The 25,213-nt window shown below is 37.4% G+C and overlaps 1 protein-coding gene across 2 annotated transcripts in view; it reads right to left on the reverse strand.

Annotated features, from left to right (window-relative positions):
* The window catches only part of CCNT1 (cyclin T1), a 34,916-nt gene extending 9,703 nt beyond the window's left edge, over positions 1-25,213 (reverse strand). The window contains exons 1-8 of one of the 2 annotated variants that reach the window (XM_043561756.1): positions 23,357-25,213; positions 21,510-21,591; positions 14,635-14,763; positions 11,412-11,472; positions 8,911-8,973; positions 6,957-7,002; positions 5,640-5,803; positions 5,411-5,481 (exon numbers count right to left, since the gene is read on the reverse strand). In XM_043561756.1, the coding sequence (XP_043417691.1) occupies positions 5,411-5,481; positions 5,640-5,803; positions 6,957-7,002; positions 8,911-8,973; positions 11,412-11,472; positions 14,635-14,763; positions 21,510-21,591; positions 23,357-23,517 (777 nt within the window). In that variant the 5' untranslated portion in view covers positions 23,518-25,213. The remainder of the gene's footprint in view (positions 1-5,410; positions 5,482-5,639; positions 5,804-6,956; positions 7,003-8,910; positions 8,974-11,411; positions 11,473-14,634; positions 14,764-21,509; positions 21,592-23,356) is intronic. The other variant, XR_006294411.1, reaches the window with a different exon arrangement.

A 25,213-nucleotide genomic window follows, 5' to 3' on the forward strand; every position in this document is an offset into this window, starting at 1 on the left:
CTAGAAGTTGGCTCTTTGAGAAGATCAAAAAAGTTAAACCTTTATTTAGCTAAATGGTCTGAGAAAAAAACAGAAGACTCAAACCACTAAAATCAGAAATAAAAAGGATTATAAGAGTACTTTGAACAATCATATGCCAACAAATTAGATAATCTAGATGAAATGGACAAATTTCTGGAAACACAAAACCTACCAAGAATAAACCATAAAGTGTAGAAAATCTGAACAGATCTGTCTAGTCAGGAGACTGAATCAATTAAAAAAAAAAAACCTCCCAACAAAGAACAGCCCTGGACCTGATGGCTTCGCTAGTGAATCTTAACAAAACGTTTAGAGTAACACCAATCTTTTTTAAATTTTCCCAAAAATTTGAAGAGGAAGGAACACCTCTCAACTCATTCTATAAGGCCAGCATTACCGTGATATCAAAGCCAGACAAAGACACTACAAGAAAACTAGAGCGCCTAGGTGGCTCAGTCAGTTAAGCGTCTGACTTTGGCTCAGGTCATGATCTCACGGTTCATGAGTTTGAGCCCCGTGTTGGGCTCTGTGCTGACAGCTCAGAACCTGGAGCCTGCTTCAGATTCTGTATCTCTGTCTCTCTCTGACCCTTCCCCACTCTCTCTCTCACAAAAGTAAATAAACATTAAAAAGAAAGAAAGAAAATTATAGACTAATATCCCTTATGAACATTGATGTAATAATTCTCAACAAAATACTAACAAACTCGGGGCGCCTGAGTGGCTCAGTCGGTTAAGTGTCCGACTTCAGCTCAGGTCATGATCTCACGGCTTGTGAGTTTGAGCCCTGCATCTGGCTCTGTGCTGACAGCTCAGAGCCTAGAGCCTCTTCAGATTCTGTGTCTTTCTCTCTCTCTCTGCCCCTCCCCCACTCACACTCTGTCTCTCTCTCTCTCTGTCTCTCAAAAATAAACATTAAAAAAAAAACCTAACAAACAGAATTTATTAGCAGCATATTAAAAGGATTATACACTACGACCAAAGGGATTCATTTCTGAAATGCATGAATGGTTCAACATACAAAAATCAACCATGCGATACATCACATAAGCACAATAAAGGAAAAAACCACATGATTGTCTACATACAGAAAAAGCATCTGACAAAATTCAATACCCTTCCATGATAAAAAACACCTAACAAAACAGGATTAGAAGGAAACTACCTCAAAAAAAAAAGCCATATACAAAAAACACACAGCAAATATCACATTCAACAGTGAAAAACTGAAAGCCTTTCGGCTAAGATACAGAAAAAGGCAAGGATGCCCACTCCTATTCAACAAAGTACTAGAAGTTCTCATCATAACAACTAGGCAAGAAGTGCATGGGTGGCTCAGTGCGTTGAGCATGTGACTCTTGATTTCAGTTCAGGTCATGATTCCAGTGTCATGGGATCCACACCTGCATCAGGCTCAGCACTGAGTGTGGAACCTGCTTAAGATTCTCTCTCTCTCCCTCTGCCCCTCTCCCCTGCTCACATACACTCACACTTTCTCTCTCACGCTCAAATTAAAAAAATAAAATAAAATAACTAGGCAAGAAAAAGGAGTAAGTATTCAAATTGGCAAAAAAGTAAAATTATCTGTTTGCAGATGATATAATCTTGCATAGAAAACACACACACACAAAATAAATGAATTCAGCAAAATAGCAGGATACAAAGTCAACACATAAAATTCAGTTGCATTTCTGTACATGAAGAATCTGTAAAGGAAATAATGAAATAATTCTATTTACAATAGCATCAAAAAAAAAAAAAACCCGAATGACTAACATAACCAAGGAAGTGAAAAACTTGTACAATTAAAACTGCAAAACACTGTTGAAAGAAATTAAGACACAAATGAAAACTCATCCCATGTTCTAGATTCAAAGATTTAATATTGTTAAAATGTGAATATTATTACTCTAAGTAATTTACAAATTCAATGCAATCCCCACCAAAATCCCAATGTTTTTTGGCAAAATAGAAAAGGCTACCCTAAAATTCATATGGGATCTCTAAAGACCCCAAATAGCTAAAACAATTTGAAAATGAGTAACAAAACTGGAGAATTCACACTTCCTGATTTCAAAACTTACTACAAAGCTACAGTAATCACTGTACAGTAATACACTGTGGTACTGGCATAAAGAGACATACAGACAAATGAACAGAATAGAAAGCCCAGAAATAAATCCATGCAATATATGGCCAAATGATTTCTGCCAAAGGTGCCAAGACCATTTAACGGCAAAAGGATAGTCTTTTTTTTTTTTTTAATGTTTATTTTGAGAGAGAGACAGAGCATGAGCAGGGGAGGGACAGAGAGGGACAGAATCCAAAGCAGGCTCCAGGCTCTGACCTGTCAGCAGAGCCCAATGCAGGGCTCAAACCCACGAATCACGAGATCATGACCTGAGCCAAAGTCAGACTCTTAACCAACTGAGCCATCCAGGGGCTACAGGATAGTCATTTCAATAAACAGTGCTAGGAATACTAGATATCTACATGCAAAAAAATGAAACTGTACCCTTGCCTAATACTACCTACAAAATTAACTCAAAAATGGATACAGAACTTAAAACTCTTAGAAGAAAACACAGAACAAAAGCTTCACAACAGTGGATTTGGCAACTTCCTGGATATAACATCAATGGCACAGATAACAAAAAGAACAATCTGAACTTCAAAATTTTTTTTTATTTTTCTAATTAAAAAAATTTAAGAATCACTTCAAAAAATTAAAATTAAAAACAGCAGGGGCGCCTGGGTGGTGCAGTCGGTTAAGCGTCCGACTTCAACCAGGTCACGATCTCGCGGTCCGTGAGTTCGAGCCCCGCGTCAGGCTCTGGGCTGATGGCTCAGAGCCTGGAGCCTGTTTCCGATTCTGTGTCTCCCTCTCTCTCTGCCCCTCCCCCGTTCATGCTCTGTCTCTCTCTGTCCCCAAAAAAATAAATAAACGTTAAAAAAAAAAATTTTTTTTTAAATTAAAAACAGCAATTCCACTTCTGGGTACATAACCAAAAGAATCAAAAGCAAAGTCTTGAAGAAATACTTGTACATGTTCACAGCAGCATTATTTACAATAGCTAAAATATGGAAGCCACCAAAGTGTCCATCAACAGATGAATAGTTAAGGAAAATGTGGTACATACACACAATGGAATATAACTCAGCCTTTTAAAAGAAACAAAACTCAGTAAGCTACAACATGGATGAGCCTTGAGAACATTATGCTCAATGAAATAAGCCACAAAAAGATAAATACTGTGGGTGCCTGGGTGGCTCAGTCAGTTGAGCGACTGACTTCAGCTCAGGTCATGGTCTCACGGTTTGTGAGTTCGAGCCCCGCGTCAGGGCCTGTGCTGACAGCTTGGAACCTGGAGCCTGCTTCAGATTCTGTGTCTCCCTCTCTCTTTCTGCCCCTCCCCCACTCATTCTCTCTCTCTCTCTCTCTCTCTCTCTCTCTCTCAGAAATAAACATTAAAAAAAAGATAAATACTGTATGATTCCACTTCTATGAGGTCCTTACAGTAGTCAAATCATAAAGACAGAGAGCATAATTGTAGTTGTCAATGGCTGGAGTTGGGGGAGGGGGAATAGGTAGTTATTTAATGGGTATAAAGTTCCAGTTTTACAAGATAAATGAAAAGAATTATGGAGGTGAACGGTAATGATGGGTGCACAACGATATGAATATATTTAATACTACTGAGCTATACACTTAAAAATAGTTAAGATGGGGTCCCCTGGGGGCTCAGTCAGTTAAGCGTCTGACTTTGGCTCAAGTCATGATTTCATGGTTCGTGAGTTCAAGCCCCACATCGGCCTCTGTGCTGACAGCTAGCTCAGAGTCTGGAGCCTGTCTTCAGATTCTGGGTCTCCCTCTCTCTGTCCCTCCCCTGCTCGTGCTGTCTCTGTCTCTGTCTCTGTCTCTGTCTCTCTCTCTTTCTCCCTCAAAAATAAATGAAACATTAAAATAATTTAAAAAAAATAGTTAAGATGGTAACTTTAATGTTATATGTATTTTACCAAAATTAAAAAGAAAAAAAGATGGAAATCCAGCCATCTGCCATAATATGAATGAACCTGGAAGGCCTTTTGCTGTGAAATATGCTAGACACAGGAAGACAAAAACACTGCATGATCTCACTTATAGGAGAAATCTAAAATAGTTAAACTCATATAGACAAAACAGATAGTGGCCTGGGGGGGAGGAGGAAAACAAGGACATGTTAGTCAAAGGGTACAAAGTGCCAGTTATACAAGGTAAGTCCTAGAGACCCACTATACAACATAATATCTGTAGTTTAACAATATAGTACTGTATATGCGAAAATCTGCTAAAGGGGTCAATCTCGTTAGGTGTTCTATCACCTGCCAAAAAAGTTACATTAATCTATACCAATGCTACAGGCAATTAAAAAAATGAATCTGTGCATATCTAAAATCCATTTGTGAACGTCTATGCCTTATGACTGCATAGGACAGCAGTTAGTCCAAAAGCAAATTCCAGAAATATTGGTGAGATGTGATGTGATTACCATGGTGACCTATGTACTCATAAGCCTCCTTTGAATCCTAGGCAAACTCATTTTCTACAATTCACTGAGCTCAGAAGAATGGAATTAAGTTTATCAATCTGGATTTCTGAGAATGCAGGGAACATTTTAAAACAAACTTTCTATCTGACACTAGGGGGAAAAAAGATTCCATTATGCATAAGTAAAACTTTGAAAAATATTTGAAATACAACTTTAGCCTGCAATCTAAATAAAAACAAAGTTCTAAAATCCATTTAAAAAGCAAATAATGTCAGGGTGCCTGGGTGGCTCAGTTGGTTAAGTGTCCAACTTTGGCTCAGGTCATGATCTCACAGTTCATGAATTCGAGCCCCACATCCATTGGGCTCTGTGCTGACAGCTCAGAGCCTGGAGCCTGCTTCATACTCTGTGTCTCCCTCTCTCTTTACCCCTCCCTGCTCATGCTCTGTCTCTCTCTCAAAAATAAATAAACATTAAAAAACAAACAAACTTAAAAAGCAAATAATGTCAAAGACAGCATGATACCAGCTCTAACCCTGCAACTCCATCTTTCCTGTACCAGAAGTCAACACTTTATGACTCAGAGAAGCCATACTTTTCCCAAAAGTCTCCACACAGAAAACACTCAACCAATGTTGCTAACTGACTATATCACAGGAGTTGCACAACACAAAACAAATTCTGCTATTACCTACCACCATGGACTTCTGGGCCAGTATCCAAGCTATGAAGCTATCAGTATGTAACTAAGAAAAGGAAAATTCCAAACATGGGGTACATATCCAATTCTGCTATATTCACTGTGCAGTCAAAAGAAAAAAAAATAGTTTTGTACCGCAAGCTGACAGCAAAAATTCTTACCCTCCAATTCCGAATTCGTTTGAGCCTGTTGGGAGTTTTCTCCAGAATCTGTAGAAATTCATGTGTCAGTTCTACAAATGAAATAGAACATTTGAGAAAAACTTAAAGCACAAGTAAAAACCAAGAATAACCTCAACTAACTATTTTCTTCTGAATCAAGTCACTTTGGGCCAGATATGTGACAGATCAAGAGCAAGTGCTTTCAAAGGTCCCTTACTCTAAAACTTACCATCTAAAAGTTCCAAGGTCACAGTGGCGTCAACATACTCCCACCAGTGCTTCCCATCAGTTGAGACTGGGATCTCCCAGTTGGACCACTTGCAAGCCAGATGAATGCAGACACAGGCCACCACAGGAGGTGTGTACTGCAGGCTAAATGTGGTCAAATGCAGGCTGACATCAGAGGGAAGGAAACAAGAGAGTGTCATGAGCTCTCAATTCTGAACCCAAAGTTAAAACTCTCCATTATTTAAAAAGAAAAAAAAAAGTTAAAAACAAAAAACAAAAAACACTGGGGAGTAAAAAGGGCAAGAAATATCCAGTGCTCTGATCCAGCACTCAACATGACTTTCCATTAACCCACCTGCCCACTCAGGTAACATTTCTAAACTTTTTGGCTACACATCACTCAATCCACATACTGACGAAGGACCAGGACCAGGACCAAAACCAAACAGACAAGGAACTCTGTTATTTAAAATAAGAATCTATTAAAATAAGCTTCTTCTGAGAAGAAGCTTAGAACTTAAGGAAAATTGTAAGATTTTGGCTATGTGTAACCCCTAAACCAAATACTTAAAACCCCCTTAAAATTATCTTGTCTCTTGCCAATCACAGGTCTGGTCCACTTATAATAACGAATAGACAATCACTCTCTTAATTGTGAATGTGGCTGATTGATGGTTTACTTCAAAAATGTCTCCTATCAGGCTATAAAAGTGAACTTCTTAGTCCCAGCATCAATAGAAGTTATCTTTGGTTTCCATGAACAATCAATTAGAGATGAGAATGAGCAAATAATTTGGTAATACAAGTTATATATTAATTATTTTAAAGCAAGAAAAAGAAAATTATTATAACTCTTTACACATATATATGCCCATTTATCTGGAATGGAGGAAGAAAAAGGAAGTCTTTTCATTATCATAATTATTGCAGAATCCTCCAAATTAGATTCTCAGTCACTGTCAATGAACCCCAAGTTTACCTAAACTTACAGAACTATGCTCTTGGATATTTTAAAGAAAGGTAAGACATGCAGAATTGAGTAGGCTACCAAACAATCAGTACTACACAATTATATTACCTTAGCAAGTTAAATAGCATGGAAATTTAAGGTACAGTATGAAAACTGTATAGAAAAATCAACATTTACCAGAGAATTGTCTGTTATCACATTGTTATCAAAGATCCATCCCGGGTCTTTGGGTTCTAGTTTACTAAGTGCCAGACCTGATACCTTTCCACGTACCCCTCAAAAGGTGACAATTCCAACCCAAATAAAGTCCTATCCCAAAATATAAGGGAAAAATATTAAAATATAAACCTGTTGGTTGCCATGAAGTAAGAAGTCTGTGCTAAGTCCTTGCTTGCTAAAAAAAAAAAGGGGGGGGGGGGAGAGGAGGGAAAAATTATTAGTTCCTTTCATTCTCAACAATTATTTAGTGAACATTTAATATTTCCACGTAGAGAATATCATAACGAATAAGGCAGACAGGGTCCTTGATCACCTGCTATTTAACATTATACCAAAAGTGACACATTAGTTTTTGTGATTACAATAACTATGCTGCTTCCAGACCTAGGAACTCAAGCTTTCTACACACCAAATATTTGGGGTACTTGTTTAAAATGCAATTCCTGGACATCCTCCCTACAGTGTGACTCAGTATGTCTGGAGAAGGATACAAGCATTTTTAATAGGTAACCCAGAAATTCTGATGCAAGAGTTCACTGAGAAATACTGAACTGGAAGATGAACTAATTTGGAGGCAAGATCAGAACCCAGAATACCTTGATATATTTGGTAAAAGTGATTTGTGCTTTAAAAAAAAAAAAAAAAAGGTTTTTAATGGAGTATCCTGTGATTCATACCCCAAATCATCAAATAACATGAATTACTGATATATCATAATCAAGGGGGGAAAAAAAAAACAATGACACATCCCTCTTTCCCCAAAAAACTTCTCTGGGTAAAATAAAGCTTAGTCTTTTCAATATTAGCATGTATCTACCTCTGTTTATAACCTTATCCTTGTTCAAAATAAACCTTCTTATGCTTTCAAAATATAAAGAACTTGGGGAAACTTTGGAAGGCAGCTATGCTCACCACTATACCACCAACGCTGCACAAGAAGTTGGGAAAACTTTGGGAATTTACAGATGAAGCACACATTAGCAAAATATAAAATAAAGCCAATTGTTAGTTTCATCTACAAAATGAAAAGGCACTCCAATGCACAAGTGTCTAGATATTGCTACTACTATTAAACTAAGTAAAAGGAACAAGGTTTCATGCAATTATAGCTACTAGCTTAAATTAGAAAAAAAAAAAAGGAAGTCCTGCCAAGGGTTTGTCAATCATAGAAATAAGTCAAATAAACTCTACATGATCCTCTGAGTGGCCTAGGACAATCAACCCTAAAATCAAATTAAGATCACCACTCCCAAGATAACCTTAAACTGCTATTAGATACTCATGATTTGACTTTATAAAATCTGCTCCAGGCTCTGAGAAACATCCTCAAGAGACTAATTCTCTTTAACTGTTCTTAAAAATTTTAAGAACCCAGGGCACCTAGGTAACTCAGTGGGTTAAGCATCCAACTTGGGTTCAAGTCATGACCTTATCGTTTGTGAGTTCAAGCCCCAAATCAGGCTCTGCACTGACAGCACAGAGCCTGCTTCAGATTCTCTGTCTCCCTTTCTCTCTGCCCCTCTCCCACACACATGTTCTTTCTCGTTCTCTCTCAAAAATAAACATTAAAAAAAAAAAAAATCCTCGGGGCACCTGGGTGACTCAGTCAGTTAAGCGTCTGACTTCAGCTCAGGTCATGATCCCACCATTGGTGGGTTTGAGTCCCACCAACTCAACTTTAAAATCCCAAGTTAGAGGGGTGCCTGGGTGGCTCAGTCAGTTAAGTATCTGACTTCAACTCAGGTCATAATCTCATGGTTCCTGAGTTCGAGCCCTGCATTGGGCTCTGTGCTGACAGCTCAGAGCCTGGAGCCTGCTTCAGATTCTTTGTCTCCCTCTCTCTCTGCCCCTCCCCCACTTGTGCTCGCTCACACTCTCTCTCTCCCAAATATAAACATTAAAAAAATTTTTTTAATAAAATAAAATCCCAAGTTAGAAACACTCATTTTGATTTAAACCAGGTAGTCCTTTCAATTTAACTTCTAGCTAAATTAGCTGTTATATATCTGTCCACCATAAATAAATCATAGCCATTAAATGGTAAAACAACTTTAGACAACCGTTTCAAGCTGGGATTCCTTACCTCGAACCAGTTGAGTGCACTTTACCACATGTGTATGTGGATGATCAATTGTTAGTTCAAATCCTTTTAAAAAAATAAGATAACTAGTTAAAAGCTAAAGATACTAGAGTCATTTTATACTTCTGAGTCATCATTAAAGGCCTCTCTCATTTTCCTCTCCCAAAAGTGCTGTTCAGAGGCTAAGAGGGTCACACAACATACACAGCATGCTCTTCTCTAAGACATATGATCTTCAATGACACTTATATTTTGAGCTAAGTAATAAAGCTAATGCACTTTTAAGACTCCTGACGAACCAATAATCTCTAAATAGAAAACACTTTTTCTAGGGACAATAGAATATAAGGTTAGAATAAACAGTCATTCAAGTAGTAACTTCTAAAGCTTAACCTTGAGAAAACATTTTAAAACCTATTCCTCTTGGGGCACCTGGGTGGCTCAGTCAGTTAAGCGTCTTGGCTTGGGTCATGATCTCACAGTTGGAGCCCCACGTTGGGCTCTGCGCTGACAGTGTGGGGCCTGCTTAGGATCCTCCGTCTCCCTCTGTCTCTGCCCCTCCCCTGCTCATGCTCTCTTTCTCTCAAAATAAACAAACGAACCAAAAAAAAAACCACTCCTTTAAAAAAAATTTTAATAAAATAAAAATAAATTTTAAAAAACTACTACTTTTATCTCAGTTTTGTTCCTTTTCAACATTCTAACTTATAATAATAAGTGGTAATCATTTATTTAACCCCAAATGGTCTTTACCAAAAATACTTAAGGAGAAATTGGTCTATAAAAAAATTTTAGTAAGTTTCTTTTCTTTTGCATATGTAAATAAAATTTTCTAGATACAATTAAAAAATTCTGAGAAATTTACATGATGTAAATTATTCTAAATGGATGACTCAGGCAAATTAAATCTTAGTGGCTTTCACATTAAAACATTAATAAAAATTTATTCCACCAGAAAAATATCATTGTCCCCTAAAATATGTTACTTTGAAGGTAATTTAAAGTAAAAAGCTAATTAACATAAAGTAACTTCAGAGATAAGCTTTGCAGAACTGTGTGTACAGACATGCAATAAAATACAGCTATACCAGTAACTTTCCAACACAACTCAGGAAATCTTCCCTTCCCAGAGAAGAGAAAAATAGCCCAAAAGAACTAAGAAAAAAAATCTTTGTTTCCATATTTGGTAAGCTTTTAAAGGCAGTGTCTCTGATAAAAACAGTAATAGATAATAGCATTATCAGTATTGCCGATCAACCATGATAGCTTGAATTTCTCCACCTCCACTTTGCTAAACACTGACCACCAATTTTAAAAATAAATGCTATTATCTGAATATAATGACAAACATGGGAATGCAAGCTGGTGCAGCCACTCTGGAAAATAGTATGGAGGTTCCTCAAAAAACTAAAAATAGAACTACCCTATGACCCAGCAATTGCACTACTAGGCATTTATCCACAGGATACAGGTGTGCTGTTTCGAAGGGACGCATGCACCCCCATGTTTACAGCAGCACTATCAACAATAGCCAAAGTGTGGAAAGAGCCCAAATGTCCACTGATGGATGAATGGATAAAGAAAACGTGGTATATATATATACAATGGAGTATTACTCAGCAATCAAAAAGAATGAAATCCTGCCATTTGCAACTACATGGATGGAACTGGAGGGTATTATGCTAAGTGAAATTAGTCAGAGAAAGACAAAAATCATATGACTTCACTCATATGAGGACTTTAAGAGACAAAACAGATGAACCTAAGGGAAGGGAAACAAAATTAATATAAAAACAGGGAGGGGGACAAAACAGAAAAGACTCATAAATATGGAGAACAAAATGAGGGTTACTGGAGGGCTTGCAGGAGGGGGGAAGGGCTAAATGGGTAAGGGCCATTAAAGAATCTACTCCTGAAATCACTGTTTCACTATATGCTAATTTGGATGTAAATTTTAAAAAATAAAAAATAAAATTAAAAATATATATAATAATAATAATAGTAATAAAATAAGTATAATGACAAACATCATAAAAATCTGTAAAGGAAAAAGTTCTTTAGTTTCTGCCATTATTTATCAGAGAGTTAAAAACTGGGGGCGCCTGGGTGGCTCATTTGGTTAAGCATTGGACTTCAGCTCAGGTCATGACCTCACAGTTCATGAGTTCCGAGCCCTGCTGACAGCTCAGAGCCTGGAGCCTGCTTCAGAATCTGTGTCTCCCTCTCTCTCTGTCCCTCCCCCACTCACACTCAGTGTATGTATGTGTCTCTCTCAAAAATAAACATTTAAAAAAACTTTTTTAAAAAATTGACCAACCTTAAAAAGCAAATCATGAACCCAAAATTTAAACACCCTGCTAACTGCTACTCCATAGGTTGGCTATACCTGCACTCTCCACACTCTATAACCTCTATAATTTGCAAAAACCTTCAGTAGAAATTTTCTTCCTGTTTCCTATTTTGCAAATTTTAAAATATTATTTTAAAGAAAAATAATAACTTACCTAAAGTCTGCAGAATTATGCTTTCTAATATCACCAGATCTTGAACTTGTTGCAGGTAAGCCTGCAGGTGAGAAGACAGATAAATTATTCCCCAAAAAGGCACAATATACGAAGTGTAAACAATTCTAACACCCCTTCCAGGGAAACTAAAGCAACAAAAGGCAGGAATGGAGTTAGGAGGTAGAGTAGGAACTAAAATAGAATCCTTGTATCTATTCAGCACAAATTCTCCTCTTAAAAGAAGAAAACAAGTGGTATACTGAGATATAACACTTTATTGATAACTAGCTACAGAAAAGGCACCAGAGATTTGGCTCACTTTCAAGAATAATATTTGTGATGCAGACATAGATAATTAAAAATACATCTTTTTCAACATCACCAAAATACATCTGTAGACCCTTCCTATAGTACTATAGGCAATATCAAACATTTGACTACTGATAAACCTTTGAGGTAGATTTCTAAAAATTATAAGAAGAGTTCAAAGGAAAAGGGAATAAACAGAAAAAAACTCTCTCATATTTGTACCAGCCAATACTATAGCCACTATCCACACATGGCTACTGAGCACTTAAAATGTAGCTAAATTTAAATGTGTAATAGAATATACACCAAATTTTGAAGACTTAATTTTAAAAAATGATGCAAATTACCTCATTAATAACATTTTAATATTGATTTTATGCTGATATATTTGGTGTTAAATTATATAAAATCATTAAAATTTCTTCTTTTAAATGAATATTCCATTTTTTTAATGAAGATTTTAAATCAAATTCAATGAAATGTCAAAAATTTTTAATTACACATGACTCCCATTATATTTCTATTGGAAAGAATGGTCTAGACCTCTAGGAAAATGAGACTGAGGGAGGAGTTAGATCTATATACCATAGTGAACTTTCCACTTTATGATCCTGAGGAAGTCCAGTAAGGACTTAAACTATGCCAGTTCTCCTCTCCATACAGTGAAGAAAATATCTTCTCCTAAGATTCATCATCTCATGAAAGCACTGGGTGTTGTATGGAAACCAATTTGACAATAAATTATACTTACAAAAAAAAAAAAGAAAAGAAAAAAAGGATTCATCATCTCATGAGGAATAGAAACTCAGGTGAGGGGCACCTGGATGGTTTAGTCAGTTAAGCGTCTGATTTTGGCTCAGGTCATGATCTCACGGTTCCTGAGTTTGAGCCCCACATTGGGCTCTGTGCTGACAGCTCAGAGCCTGGAACCGGCTTTGGATTCTGTGCCTCCCTCTCCCTCTCTGCCCCTCCGCCCCTCCCCTGCTCATATGCAGTCTCTCTCTGTCTCTCAAAAATAAATAAACATTAAAAAAATTAAAAAAAAAAAAAAAACTCAGGTGAGAAGTTATATAAATACACTTTCAAGGGAAAAAAGTGAGAATTATTTTTTGTTTTACTTTGTTAAAATAAAATTTTGTTTTATTTGGTTAGTTCTATGGACCAGTGTCATTTACTAGTCTAAAGCCAAAAAAAAAAAAAAAAAAAAAAAATGTCCAGGGCAATATAAGTCTTTCAAGAAGGGCTACTGCTGTACCCAGAGAAAATGATGTCAAGACACTGCTATGCAAAACAATTCACATAATTAGGGGCTATTATCAAAATAAAAAGAACCCTCTCAAAAATTACTTTCTCCAATATGAGCAAAACACGCAAATTTATTTGATAAAGGATGACTCATGCATCCATTGTAAGAGACAGAAGTAATCTAGTAACAGAAACCCATAGTTTAAATACTTACAAATGGTCAGACCTCAAAATTTCTCACAACTCATCACTCTCCAACAAGACTTTTTTTAAGTTTATTTTGAGAAAGCGAGAGAGCACACTCTAGAGAGAGCACACAAGCAGGGGAGGGGCAGGGAAAGAAGAAGAGAGAAGTTTCTAGGTAGGTTCCGTGCTGCCAGTGCAGAGCCCAACACAGGGCTTGAACTCACAAACTGTGAGATCATAACCTGAGCCAAAACCAAGAGTTGGACACTCAACCATCTGGCCACCCAGGCACCCCCCACACCCCAAACAGACTACTAAAGCCAGGACAGAGTTTCCCCTCTTTAAAAAATGGAGGGTAAAAAAAAGCTATGTGCACATGCATAGGACAAAGGTCTGATAGAATATATACTGGAATTATAATCAGTAATATCTTGCTAAGAGGAAGGAAAATGAGCTTTAACTTTTACTTCAAATGATTCTTAAATGTTTGGATTCTTTTTTTTTTTTTTTTTTAAGTTTATTTTTGAGAAAGTGCACCATGAGGGGAGGGACACAGAGACAGGGAGCCGGAAGATCCAAAGCAGGCTCTGCAGTGACAGCAGAGAGCCTGATGCAAGGGCTCGAATTAAGAACTGCAAGGTCATGACCTGAGCGGAAGCCGGTCGCTTAACCAACTGAGCCACACGGGCGCCCCAAATGTTTGGGTTCTTTCATAACAAGCATATAAATCTTTTGTAATTTCTTTAAAAGTTAAAAAAAAAAAGTAACAGGACTCATTTTTTTAAGAATTCACAACAAAAATATATTTGTAAGAATATTATTCACAATATTATACTGGTAAAAAGTTGGAAATTATGTTAGCAGAGAATGAATGATTATATATGTACATAAGGAAATAAATTATCTCAACACTTAAAGAAAATGGAGAATAAGATGGGAAAATATTTGGGGGGCACCTGGGTGGGTCAGTCAGTTAAGTGACCACCTCTTGTTTCGGTTCAGGTCATGATCTCATGGTTTGGAAGTTTGAGCCTCATGCCAGTCCTTATGCTGACAGTGTAGAGCCTGCTTGGGATTCTCTTTCTCCCTCTCCCTCTGCCCCAATCTCTCACTCTCTCAAAATAAATAAATAAACTTAAAAAATATATATTAAAAAAAGAAAATATCTGGGATAATAATAAGTGAAAAAGACATACAAAGTATGTACGTGTGTGGCTATTCATAGAAAAGCAGCTGGAAATAATGATTCACCTACATATCCGTGGTTCAAATTATATCTAAATAATATATTTTCTTTCTGTTTTCCTGTGTTTTCCAATTTTACTATAATGTATACAATTAACTTTGCCATAAAGTTTCTGATTTTTTGTAAAGGAAAACACTGAAAGTTTAACAGCCCCCATTTGACTTCAGCAAATCAAAGTTACAAAATTAAATTATCATCAAAATAAAGAAAAACAGATATGTGTAATTAATCCCTTACCTCACTCCTAGTATCAGGAAGTGATTCCTGTGGATGGAGACAAGTATGTGCTACCTTGATGACGTGTTCCAATTTTTTTGGTTGCTCCTCTACTTTAGCTGCTAGAAATAAGGCCGCTGGAGCCACAGACTGGATGGAGAGAAAATAAATCGTTATTTATTTCTAGATCGAAGGAGATCTAAAAAAGAACTAAGTCTCAAACCAAGTTCTTTGCCTGCCTCAACTTCATCACTTCTTGTTAATGCCTTTTCTTCTACTTAAAATGTCCTCCCCTCTCCTACCCATTAATTCGCATCCACTCCTGAAAACCAATCCTTCAACAAACTACCTACCTAATGCAAGAAACTACTAGGTGTAAATAGTTGGCTTTTCATTTAAAATAAAATTCTTTCTTTAAGTTTATATCATAGCCCTCTGTATACTTTTTTTTAAAGGAGTACACTGAAAGTAATTAGTGGTCGCCAGGAGCTAGAAGAAGAGAAGAATGGGAGTGATCACTAATGCTTAAGAAGTTTCTTTCTGGGGTGATATAAATGTTGTGGAATTAGATCATGGTGAAGGTTGCACACCTTTGTGTGTTAACTGTACACTTTAAAACCAGCTAATGGTACACTTTAAAGGATAAATTGTATTTTATGTGAATTATCTCAAGTACACTTACATATGAGGGAGCACAAATCTCAAGGGAATTCAAAGAATATTATTACATTCAAGAGGCTATACAAAGAAAGCACTTAGGGAGGGAAAGAATCTCAAGCCAACACACAAGTAGACAACAAATTCAGTCACTAAACAGTATAAGAGATTAGAGCAATAGGACATAAGTGTAGCCTGGTAGTGATCTAGAAAACCTCAGGAAGAATTCTTTTGAATTTTAACAAGAATACTTCAATGAATCAAAGATGGAAATGGCAAGAGGCAGGAGTCAAAGAAATACAATAAATAATTTTTTACACAACTTAAATGTCCACTTTACTGAGTAGAACTGACAAGCATTCTAATACTTATTTGTATCCCTGCTATCTGCTACTTTGCTAGAAGAGATTTTTATCCACAAATTCAATTCACAGTAACAATTCTCTTCCTTCATATTTACTGCATATTTCCTTCATATTTGTATGGAGCCATATTTGTATGCAGCAAGCTCCATATACATACATTCCTAGACCTTAGGATAAGCAAAGCAGAACCAGAGGAAAATTGTCATGAACAAGATGTGGGGAATCAGAGCAGGAAGCACACTAAACTGAGTAGGTGACACAGATAACAGGATGTGGAACACAAAAGATCTTTAACAAGAGAGTGACACTAGGGGCGCCTGGATGGTTCAGTTGGTTAAGGTCCAATTTCAGGCTCAGGTCATGATCTCATGGTTTGTGGCATCAAGTCCAGTGTCGGGCTCTGCGCTGGCAGTGGGGAGCCTGCTTGGAATTCTCAGTCTCTCTCTCTCTCTCTGTCCCGCCCCCTTCACATGCATGTGCGCACGCTTTCTCTCTCTCTCAAAAATAAATAAAATGAACATTAAAAAAACAACACACAAAAGAGTGACACTAAAGATTTTAGGAAAAAAAATGTATAGTTTAGGAAACATTTAGAAAGATATCTTTGGTCCCAGGAGGGACCAAAAGGAAGAAAGAATGAAATGCATTAAAAGGTAATTAAAAAAAAAATTAATAATCCAGGTATTAAAAAATAAAGTTTAGAGTAGGAACTAGCAATACAAATGAGGGGAAAAAAAACACAGGCATGATTTTAGAAAATTAATAGGGTTTCACTAAATGTATGTATTTGCACGCAGGAAAAAAAAAAAATCCTAAAATGGTAACAGGGTTATCTCCAAACAGTGTAAGAATATCATCATTTCCTCCTTTACTCTGTCTTCTTTTAATTTTATGATGATGACTGCGCACCAATAGAGACATAAAAACAGTTAACACTATAAAAATTAACAGGACTTTATAACTGATTTGAAAAAATGGAAAAGAACTACTTAATGACAATACTAAGATTCTAAGCCTACAACTTTGCCTTCAAAGAGCTAAAAATGTATTTGAAAGGCAGAAACTAAAACATAGTATACTAACAATAACTAAGAAGGCAAGATAATAATGAAGTGACTACAAGAGATAAATTTTAATCTAACTTTTGTGCAGTCAACCATGTAAATACTCATTGTTCCTCATGGAATCACTTACCAAGCCAGTTTATCAAAACATTTTCCCATTAAAGGCAGTTTCTAAGAGGATTCTTAGACCAGGTAAGAGTTTAAGATTTTCTCCATTTTGTTTTATTTAAGTTTATTTATTTGAAAGAGAGAAAGAGTGGGTGGGAGAAGGGCTGAGCAAGAGGAGAGAGTGAGAATCCCAAGCAGGCTCCGCACTGCCAGCGCAGAGCCTGATGCGGGGCTCAAACCCATGAACCGTGAGATCATGACCTGAGCCTAAGTCGGACGCTTAACCGACTGAGCCACCCAGGTGCTCCTACATTTTAAAAGAATAAAAACGCTGGGGCGCCTGGGTGGCTCAGTCGGTTAAGCATCCGACTTCGGCTCAGATCACGATCTCGCAGTCAGTGAGTTCCAGCCCCGCATCAGGCTCCATGCTGACAGCTCAGCGCCTGGAGCCTGCTTCCAATTCTGTGTCTCCCCCGCTCTCTGCTCCTCCCCCTGCTCACACTCTGTCTCTGTCCCTCAAAAATGAATAAACATTAAAAAACATTAAAAAAAATAAAAATTAAAAAAATAATAAAAATGCCACTTAATATTTGTTTGCTATGTACAGGCATTTTGTAAATTAATTCATTTAAATCTTATTAATACTCTGAGACAGGCACTGTTACTGACTCCAAAGAGATGAAAAAACTGAGGCCTATGTAACTTACCCAAAGCCATAGAACTAGTAAGCAGTGCAACAAAAATCCAAATCTAGACAGGTCTGACTCCAGAGCCCATCCTCTTAACCACTAAGCTTGACCCCTTACGGATTAGCTAATCAGAATAAAATACACATAATCAAATCAGTTAGTTATCAAAATACAACACCCACATTTTACAATATATGAAATACAACATAAACACACATACCAAGTTGGTCACCACTAATTTTATATTCCCCCATTTGAAAATATTTAAAATAATACATATAGAAATTCAATTCATGAGGTTAAATTTCTTCTCAAAAAGAGAGTAATGCAATGCCAGAATTTAAGTAAAAATAAATCATTCAATCATGTTCACTAAAGAAATAAAACTTATTTCCATTGAAAGGCAACCTCTCTATCTTCCAGGGTGTTTGAAATATATTTTATCTTGATATAAGTGATGCAAAATACAATAATGCAAAAATTAATCAAGTTGCACACTTCAGATTTTTATGCTTTACTGTTCAATACATTTTTTTAAAAAACAAATGTTTAAAAAGCAAGAGCTCTAGGCTCCAAAACACTGAAAAATGAGAAAAGTACCCACAACATGTGAAATACAGCTCTAACACATAAGAGCTCATATAAATTAGGAAATCAGGATAAAAGCGGGACAAAGGGAATCAACAATTTTTAGTCAATTCTTCAATTTCATAAGAACAATGACCAATAGGTGTAAGAAACTCAACTTCACTAACTGAAGAAATGTAAATTAAGAAAATAATTTAGGACTACCTCTAACTTGTTCACCACTGTATCCCAAGTGCTCAACAAGTAGTTAAAACTTGGTATTTCCTGATGTAACGAATAGAAGTTCTGATGTAATGAATAGAAGTTATTTGTGATGAAGCAGAGAAAAGGATCCTCTCTTACAGTGCTATAAACAATGCATACTGACATAATCTTTCAGTAGGGCAAACTGACACAATGAAACAATGTATACTGATATTATCTCAGTAGGGCAAACTGACATAAAAATTTTTCAAATGCAGTCTCCTGGACACAGCAATTTCACCTATAGGAATTTATATTAGAACAATCACATAAGTCACATACTATATATGTACCAATTTTATGTAACACTATTTGTAATTAATAAACTAGAAACAACCCAAGTATCTACCAATAGGGAGCTGAAATAAATTATAGTAACTACACAAATAAATACTACGTGACCATTTAAAGTATAGTTGACCCTCAAAAACACATTTGGGGCACATTTGGGGTTTGGGGCACCTGGGTGGCCCAATGGGTTAAGCATCTGACTTCGGCTCAGGTCATGATCTCCCAGTTTATGAGTTCGAGCCCTGTGTCAGGCTCTGTGCTCAGAGCCTGGAGCCTGTTTCAGATTCTATGTCTCCGCCTCTCTCTGCCCCTCCCCCATTCACACTCTGTCTCTTTCTCAAAAATAAACAAACATTAAAAAAAAACTAAAAAAAAAACCAAACAAACAAAAAAACAAACAAAAAAACCCCACGGGTTTGAACTGTGTGGGTCCACTTATATGTGGGTTTTTTTCTATAAATATAGTCCAGTACTGTAAATGTATTTTCTCTTCCTCATGATTTTAGTATTTTCTTTTCTCCAGCATATTTTATTGTAAGGGTATGGTATATATAACGCAAAAAGAAAACTATGTGTTGACTGTGTTATTGGTAAGGCTTCTGGTCAACAGCAGGCTATTAGTAGTCAAGTGTTTGGGGAATCAAAAGTTATATGTGGATTTTTGACTATGTGGGGGGGGTCAGTGCCCCATCCCCACCCTGTTCAAAAGTCAACTGTCATGAAAAACCAATACAAAAAGATAGAATATACTGTTAACTGATAAAAGCAACTCGCTTAAGAGTATAGTAAGAAATGATTTTTTTTACTAGAAATAAATAAATACTAGTATATTTATAAAAAAATGTCCAAGACCCAAAATGACAAAACATTTATCAGTGGTTACCTCCGGAGGGTGGGATTACAAAGGAGCTTTCACTTTCCACATTATACATGTCTTTCTTTCCTACTTTTTTTTTAAGTTTATTCATTTACTTTAAGAGAGAAGGAGAGTGTGCGAGTGGGGAAGAGGCAGGGAGAGAGAATCCCAACAGACTCTACACTGCCAGCAGTGAGCCCAATGTGGGGCTTGATCTCATGAACTGTGAGACCATGACCTGAAATCAAGAGTCAGACCCTTAACCAACTGAGTCACCCAGGCACCCCTACATTATACATTTCTATATTAATTTTTACCATAAGTATTTATTACCTTTGTAATGGTAAAAAAAAAAAAATAGTACCATGAAAAATGCACGGCAGCTTGACTGGACAAATATCAATGCTACAATAATGTATGATGTGATTTATAATTTGAATTTCAACTTATCACAAGTAAACTCTTAAAAATTAAGATATTAAAGGGTGATATTTTTGATCTGTTAATTTTCAAATGTGCCTAAAATCAACTCTCTAGAGAGAAACAACAATCCCAAATTTAAAGTCACTGGATTTTGGGAAAGGTCACGCCATCCACTAGAGTCTCTCTATATTGAATAATTATCAAATCATATTCAAATTTACTGAAGGTGCCTTGGAGGATATACAGAAAAGTGAGTCTCTGTCCTTGCTAAGCGTATAATACATAGGAAATAAGGAAAAAATATACTTTACCACAATAAAAGAGAAGACATTTAGAAAACTTTTAGAATTGGCAAGACAGCTATGGACTTTGTCTTCAAATTTCATTCTTTATCCACACTGCCTTCTATTCTAGAACTATCAGATACCCTCAATAAATGCTTTTCTCTGTCTTAGTTTGCTCCTTGCAATCAGAGGTAGGGCATGGTTGCAGGTAAAAGGTCTACTGATAGGACAAAACCAAGCTGACTGGATAATTGGCAAAAATTCGGAACACTTAATCCACAGATCCAAAGGGTTTCCTGTGAGTATGCCAATATCTTACAGGAGCAATATCTAGCTTCACAGATTCTCTTTCTATGGCATTAAAAAAAAAAAAGAGGTCAAAGCTATCATCCTAAGGACAAGTCTTGAAAACTTTTCCACAAAACATAACCTTTCTTTAAAAAAAAGATGAGGGGCGCCTGGGTGGCTCAGTCGGTTAAGCGTCCGACTTCAGCTCAGGTCACGATCTCACGGTCGTGAGTTCGAGCCCCGCGTCGGGCTCTGGGCTGATGATGGCCCAGAGCCTGGAGCCTGCTTCCGATTCTGTGTCTCCCTCTCTCTCTCTGACCCTCCCCCGTTCATGCTCTGCCTCTCTCTGTCTTAAAAATAAATAAACGTAAAAAAAAAAAAATTTTTAAAAAAAAATAAAAAAAAGATGAAATATTCGACTCACAAATCCATACGAAGTATTCATCAGGTTTAACCCTATTACCTTGTGATTTTATTAAACAAATATAGTCTTACCTGCAACCGGGAAATCACTATGCACTCGCTTCCAAGTCACTTATAATAATGTTAAATAGGACCATTTCAGGTATCAAAACTGAAAATAGCACTATTTACAATTCTGTCCAGAAAAAAAAAATCCCTTTATTACTATTATTTTCTTTTTCCTGTCTTAAAAGTCACCCCCCAGTCATCACATAATGTGCCTTCCCTTCCCAACTGGTCACTGAATCATTTATGTTCACCTGTTTTCCTGTGACTATATTATTATTTAGTATTTCAAAAATTACACTTAAATTAAGCATTGTTTCCCCTTTAATGCTCCTCTCCCATCCCCAAAATGCTAAGTTTAAGTGTTCAATAATCTTTTTATAGAGAATCCACCTATTCTAAGGATACACTAAGCCTACCAAATAACTACCTAAGCAGGAAAATTGGAAGAATTGGATTCAGTGTGGCACATAATGATCCCATTGAAATCCCAGTTCACCAACAAAGATCACAAACACACACACATGTTGGAATCAATCACGAAAGGATTACACATACAACAAAATACTTACATTTCGATGGAACTGTGTAAAGGACTGAATCATGTAGAATCGGTGCATGTATACTATAGCAGTGTTGATAGTCAATTGTGAGCTAAAATGTTCGTTAAGGCCCCAAAACAGACTGGCAGCACGATTCCCGAAAATACAACCTGTATATCCTTCCAAAAGGACCATGCAGCCATGCACAATACATGCTTCTAAAGGAAAATCATACATAATTTTCCAAATTAAAGAGCAAAATGTTTTCTTTCACCAAGTTATTAACCACCAATTGACACCTAACATAATACCTTACATACATACAACAGATATTCAATATAACAATACGCTAAATTGATACACAAGCAAGCTTCTTAGCACGTGGGGCTCAAGAAGGATATAAAAAATTTACGTAAGACCTAAACCAGTCACTTGCCTCCTGAAAATCTTGCAGTGGTGATCCATTAGCTCAGGGTATCTCTTCACATGACTTACAACATTACACCTTCCGTGATCCGGGCCCTAGGTATGTCTCCACTATCTCCTCACCTTCTGACCTCTAGAAATTAACTTTCCACTCCCACTTGTCTCTGGCAACTAATAAGCCTTTCCATATGGTGATCCCTTGGACCAGAAACACTATGGAATGATTTTATATTCATTCACTGACAAGAAAAAAACTTAAATGCCTTTACTTCTAAAGCCCTCAGACAATGTGGGTTGTTATTCAGAGAAAAGGTCGTCATCCCATGACGGCAACAACCTTAACAACAACACACATATAAAAAAGGATTAGATGTACGGAAACAGAATTTAAAACAAAAAAAAGCTTAACTCAGTACTGAACTGATGCTTAGGAAACAAATTGGGTATCTGCAACAAAGAGGACACTTCTTTTGAGAGGAGCACAACTTTAAGACACAAACATTACAGCCAGCAACACAATCCACTCAGAAACACACTTAACCCAAAACACTTAATCCACCCAGAAATAATTTTCCACTCTCAGACTTTACAACTATATACGCTTTATCTGTTACAAAATGAGTATATTTTCTAACAAAAATACTTCAAGTGAAATAAGTCATTAAGTTACCTGATCTTTGAAATGCAAAGAAAATACACATTAGAACTCTGAGTAATTTAAAAACCCAACATTTGTAAGTGCTTATTTATTTAAATGCTTTTTTAAAACATTAGATCCTTGGGTCTGTATCCTTACGAACAGAAACTGACATCCTTCTTTCCTCTGAAATTCTATAGTTTTAACAGTAGCTACCATTTGAAAATCTAAATACCACGCATTGTGTTGGGCACAGAAACTACATGCAAAGGGTAACACTCCATTTTACAGACGAGAAAACCAAGAATTTGACAAGTTTCCTAAACAGCTAGTAATTGGGAGGAACGGATTTTGAACCTAAGCTGGGGCATTAATTCTAGGTCACCCTTTCTTTATAAGCCCTTCAGGTCTTGAATTTCTCAAAACTCTCTTTAAACACTAAGTTCAAGAGGCAGCCATCAACAGTGAAACCTCTACCAAAACCTTAGGGCATAGCGGAAAAGTACAATCTGAAAGTCACCAGACCAAGAGACCACAACACAACGAAAAGGGACTAGGAAAGGCTGGTTAAAACACAAAACTGCGAAGGATACGAATTCCCAGCAAGGCTGATGGCACTGGTGAGCGAGCGGGAAATTAACTCCGCTTCGCTTCCCTCGCGCAAACACTGAATTTGAGGCTGCCCCAACGCAGGTTCTACCACCTAGACAGTCAGCCCCTGCCTCCCTCTTCCGTCCCTGACATAGCCTGAGGCCTGGACGCCCGAGCTAGGCGGGTCTGACTCCAAGGCCGGAGGCCTAGGCCGCAAGGATACACGTTAAGACGTTGTCCCATGTCCTGGAGCAGATTGGCCGCCTGCTGGCGAGAAGAAAGTTCTTTATCTGGGTCCAGGCCAAAACGACGGGACGGGCTGTTTTCCAGCTGTTCTCGAGTAAAATACCACCGTTTGTTGTTGTTCTTCCTCTCTCCCTCCATAGTGCTTCAACCAGAAGGCAGCGACGGAGGCTGCAGCACTTCCCAGCGTCACCTAAGCGGCGACACACATCCGCTGTGCGGGGGCAACCGCGACGTGACGAATTTCCGCTGGAGGATGGACGGCTAGGTTGTGACAGGCTTCCGCAAAGAAGGACTAGATAAGGGGTCTACTTCCGGAATGGACCTCACGACAGCCTGTAGCCGAATTAACAGCCAGTAGGCAACCAGGAAAGACCTTGAGTCTAGGACGCAGGCGCCAGTCATGTGACCCCTGGGAGGTAGGGTGGGGTTAGAAGTTCTCGTTTGAAACCTCATCTCCTCCCGCGAGATCTGGGTTTAGCCTTAGCGTGGTGGAAGAGGTGGCGGGGTAAGTGTTGTGGCGGGCGTAGGCGCCCGCCCACGCGCCCCTCGGTGGTTCTTCAGAGAATTTCGTTTGTGGTGGGGGTGGAGGTATAAAAATGGTGCCGATTCTGAACTTGACAGAAAACAGGTGAGACTGTCGAAAACTGAAGAAAGTAATCAAAGAGAGTGACCCTATCATATATCGTAATATAAAGCAACAAGAAAGCTGTTACGTTGTTGGTAACAGTGTAAACTACCCATTTACAAAGCCGCTTTACAACATTTATCCAAAGCCTTGAAAAAATTCCTATCCCTTGCCACAGTGATTCAACATATGGGAATGAAATGAAATGAATAGTGTTAATGAATTTAGCGATTATGGGGCGCCTGGGTGGCTCAGTTAAGCTTCGGACTTCAGCTCAGGTCATGCATGATCTCACAGTTCGGGAGTTCAAGCCTTGGGTGGGGCTCTCTCAGCACAGAGCCGACTTCCATCCTCTGTCCCTCTCTCTGCCCTTCCTCCCTCTCAATTTTTTTTTTTTTTTAATTTAGTGATTGCTATGTTCCAGGCGCACTATTGACTCTTCATTTAAAAGGCCCAATATCACTACCAAGAGATAGTAGTACTTCAGTCCTCATTTGGTGGACGAAGGAACTAAAACTCCTTCATTGTGGAAAGCTTCCACCTCCACATAACACACGCACAAGTTTGTAAGTCCTTGTCCTCCGTCGAGATATACTCCAGCTGAACGCACGGGCAAGATACTTAGCCTCTTTGTGCCTCTCGTATAAATGGAAATGGTAATAATAGTACCTACAGGTTGTGAGAAGGATTAAATGAAGCTATAATTAGTTAAAAGCCTTTGTAATAGTACCTGGATCATAGGAACATAGAAAACATTGATTAGATGTTATCATAGTGTTTATTATATTAAAATTGAGGGCAAGGACAATGCCTTCTTCATCTTTGTGTCCATAGCACTTACTTAGTGCAGTCCTGGCCCTAGTAGTCAATAAATATTTGTCAAATAAGTGCTCACAACACCCTACAATAAAGAAACGGGCTCGGGGAGATTAAGTAAGTTTGCCCTACACTACACTGCTTATAAGTGTAGGTTTTTAAATCAAATCTAATTCCACAATTCTTTCCATTCTAGTAAACTGTATTCTTGCTTTTCTAAAACACTCAATTTGCCTTAATTAAATTGGTATCGATTTAGATCCTTTGTCTTTTATAATATTTTGAGTTTCACCATTTTAGACGTGGCTGTTCTCACTCAGTTTGATTCTAATTCGTTCTCAGAAGTATTTCCTTCCATTTCAGGCCCTTCTCTGCCATCTACTACCTACAGTT

The sequence above is a fragment of the Prionailurus bengalensis genome, chromosome B4 (genome assembly GCF_016509475.1).
Source record: "Prionailurus bengalensis isolate Pbe53 chromosome B4, Fcat_Pben_1.1_paternal_pri, whole genome shotgun sequence".
NCBI classification, from domain to species: domain Eukaryota; kingdom Metazoa; phylum Chordata; class Mammalia; order Carnivora; family Felidae; genus Prionailurus; species Prionailurus bengalensis.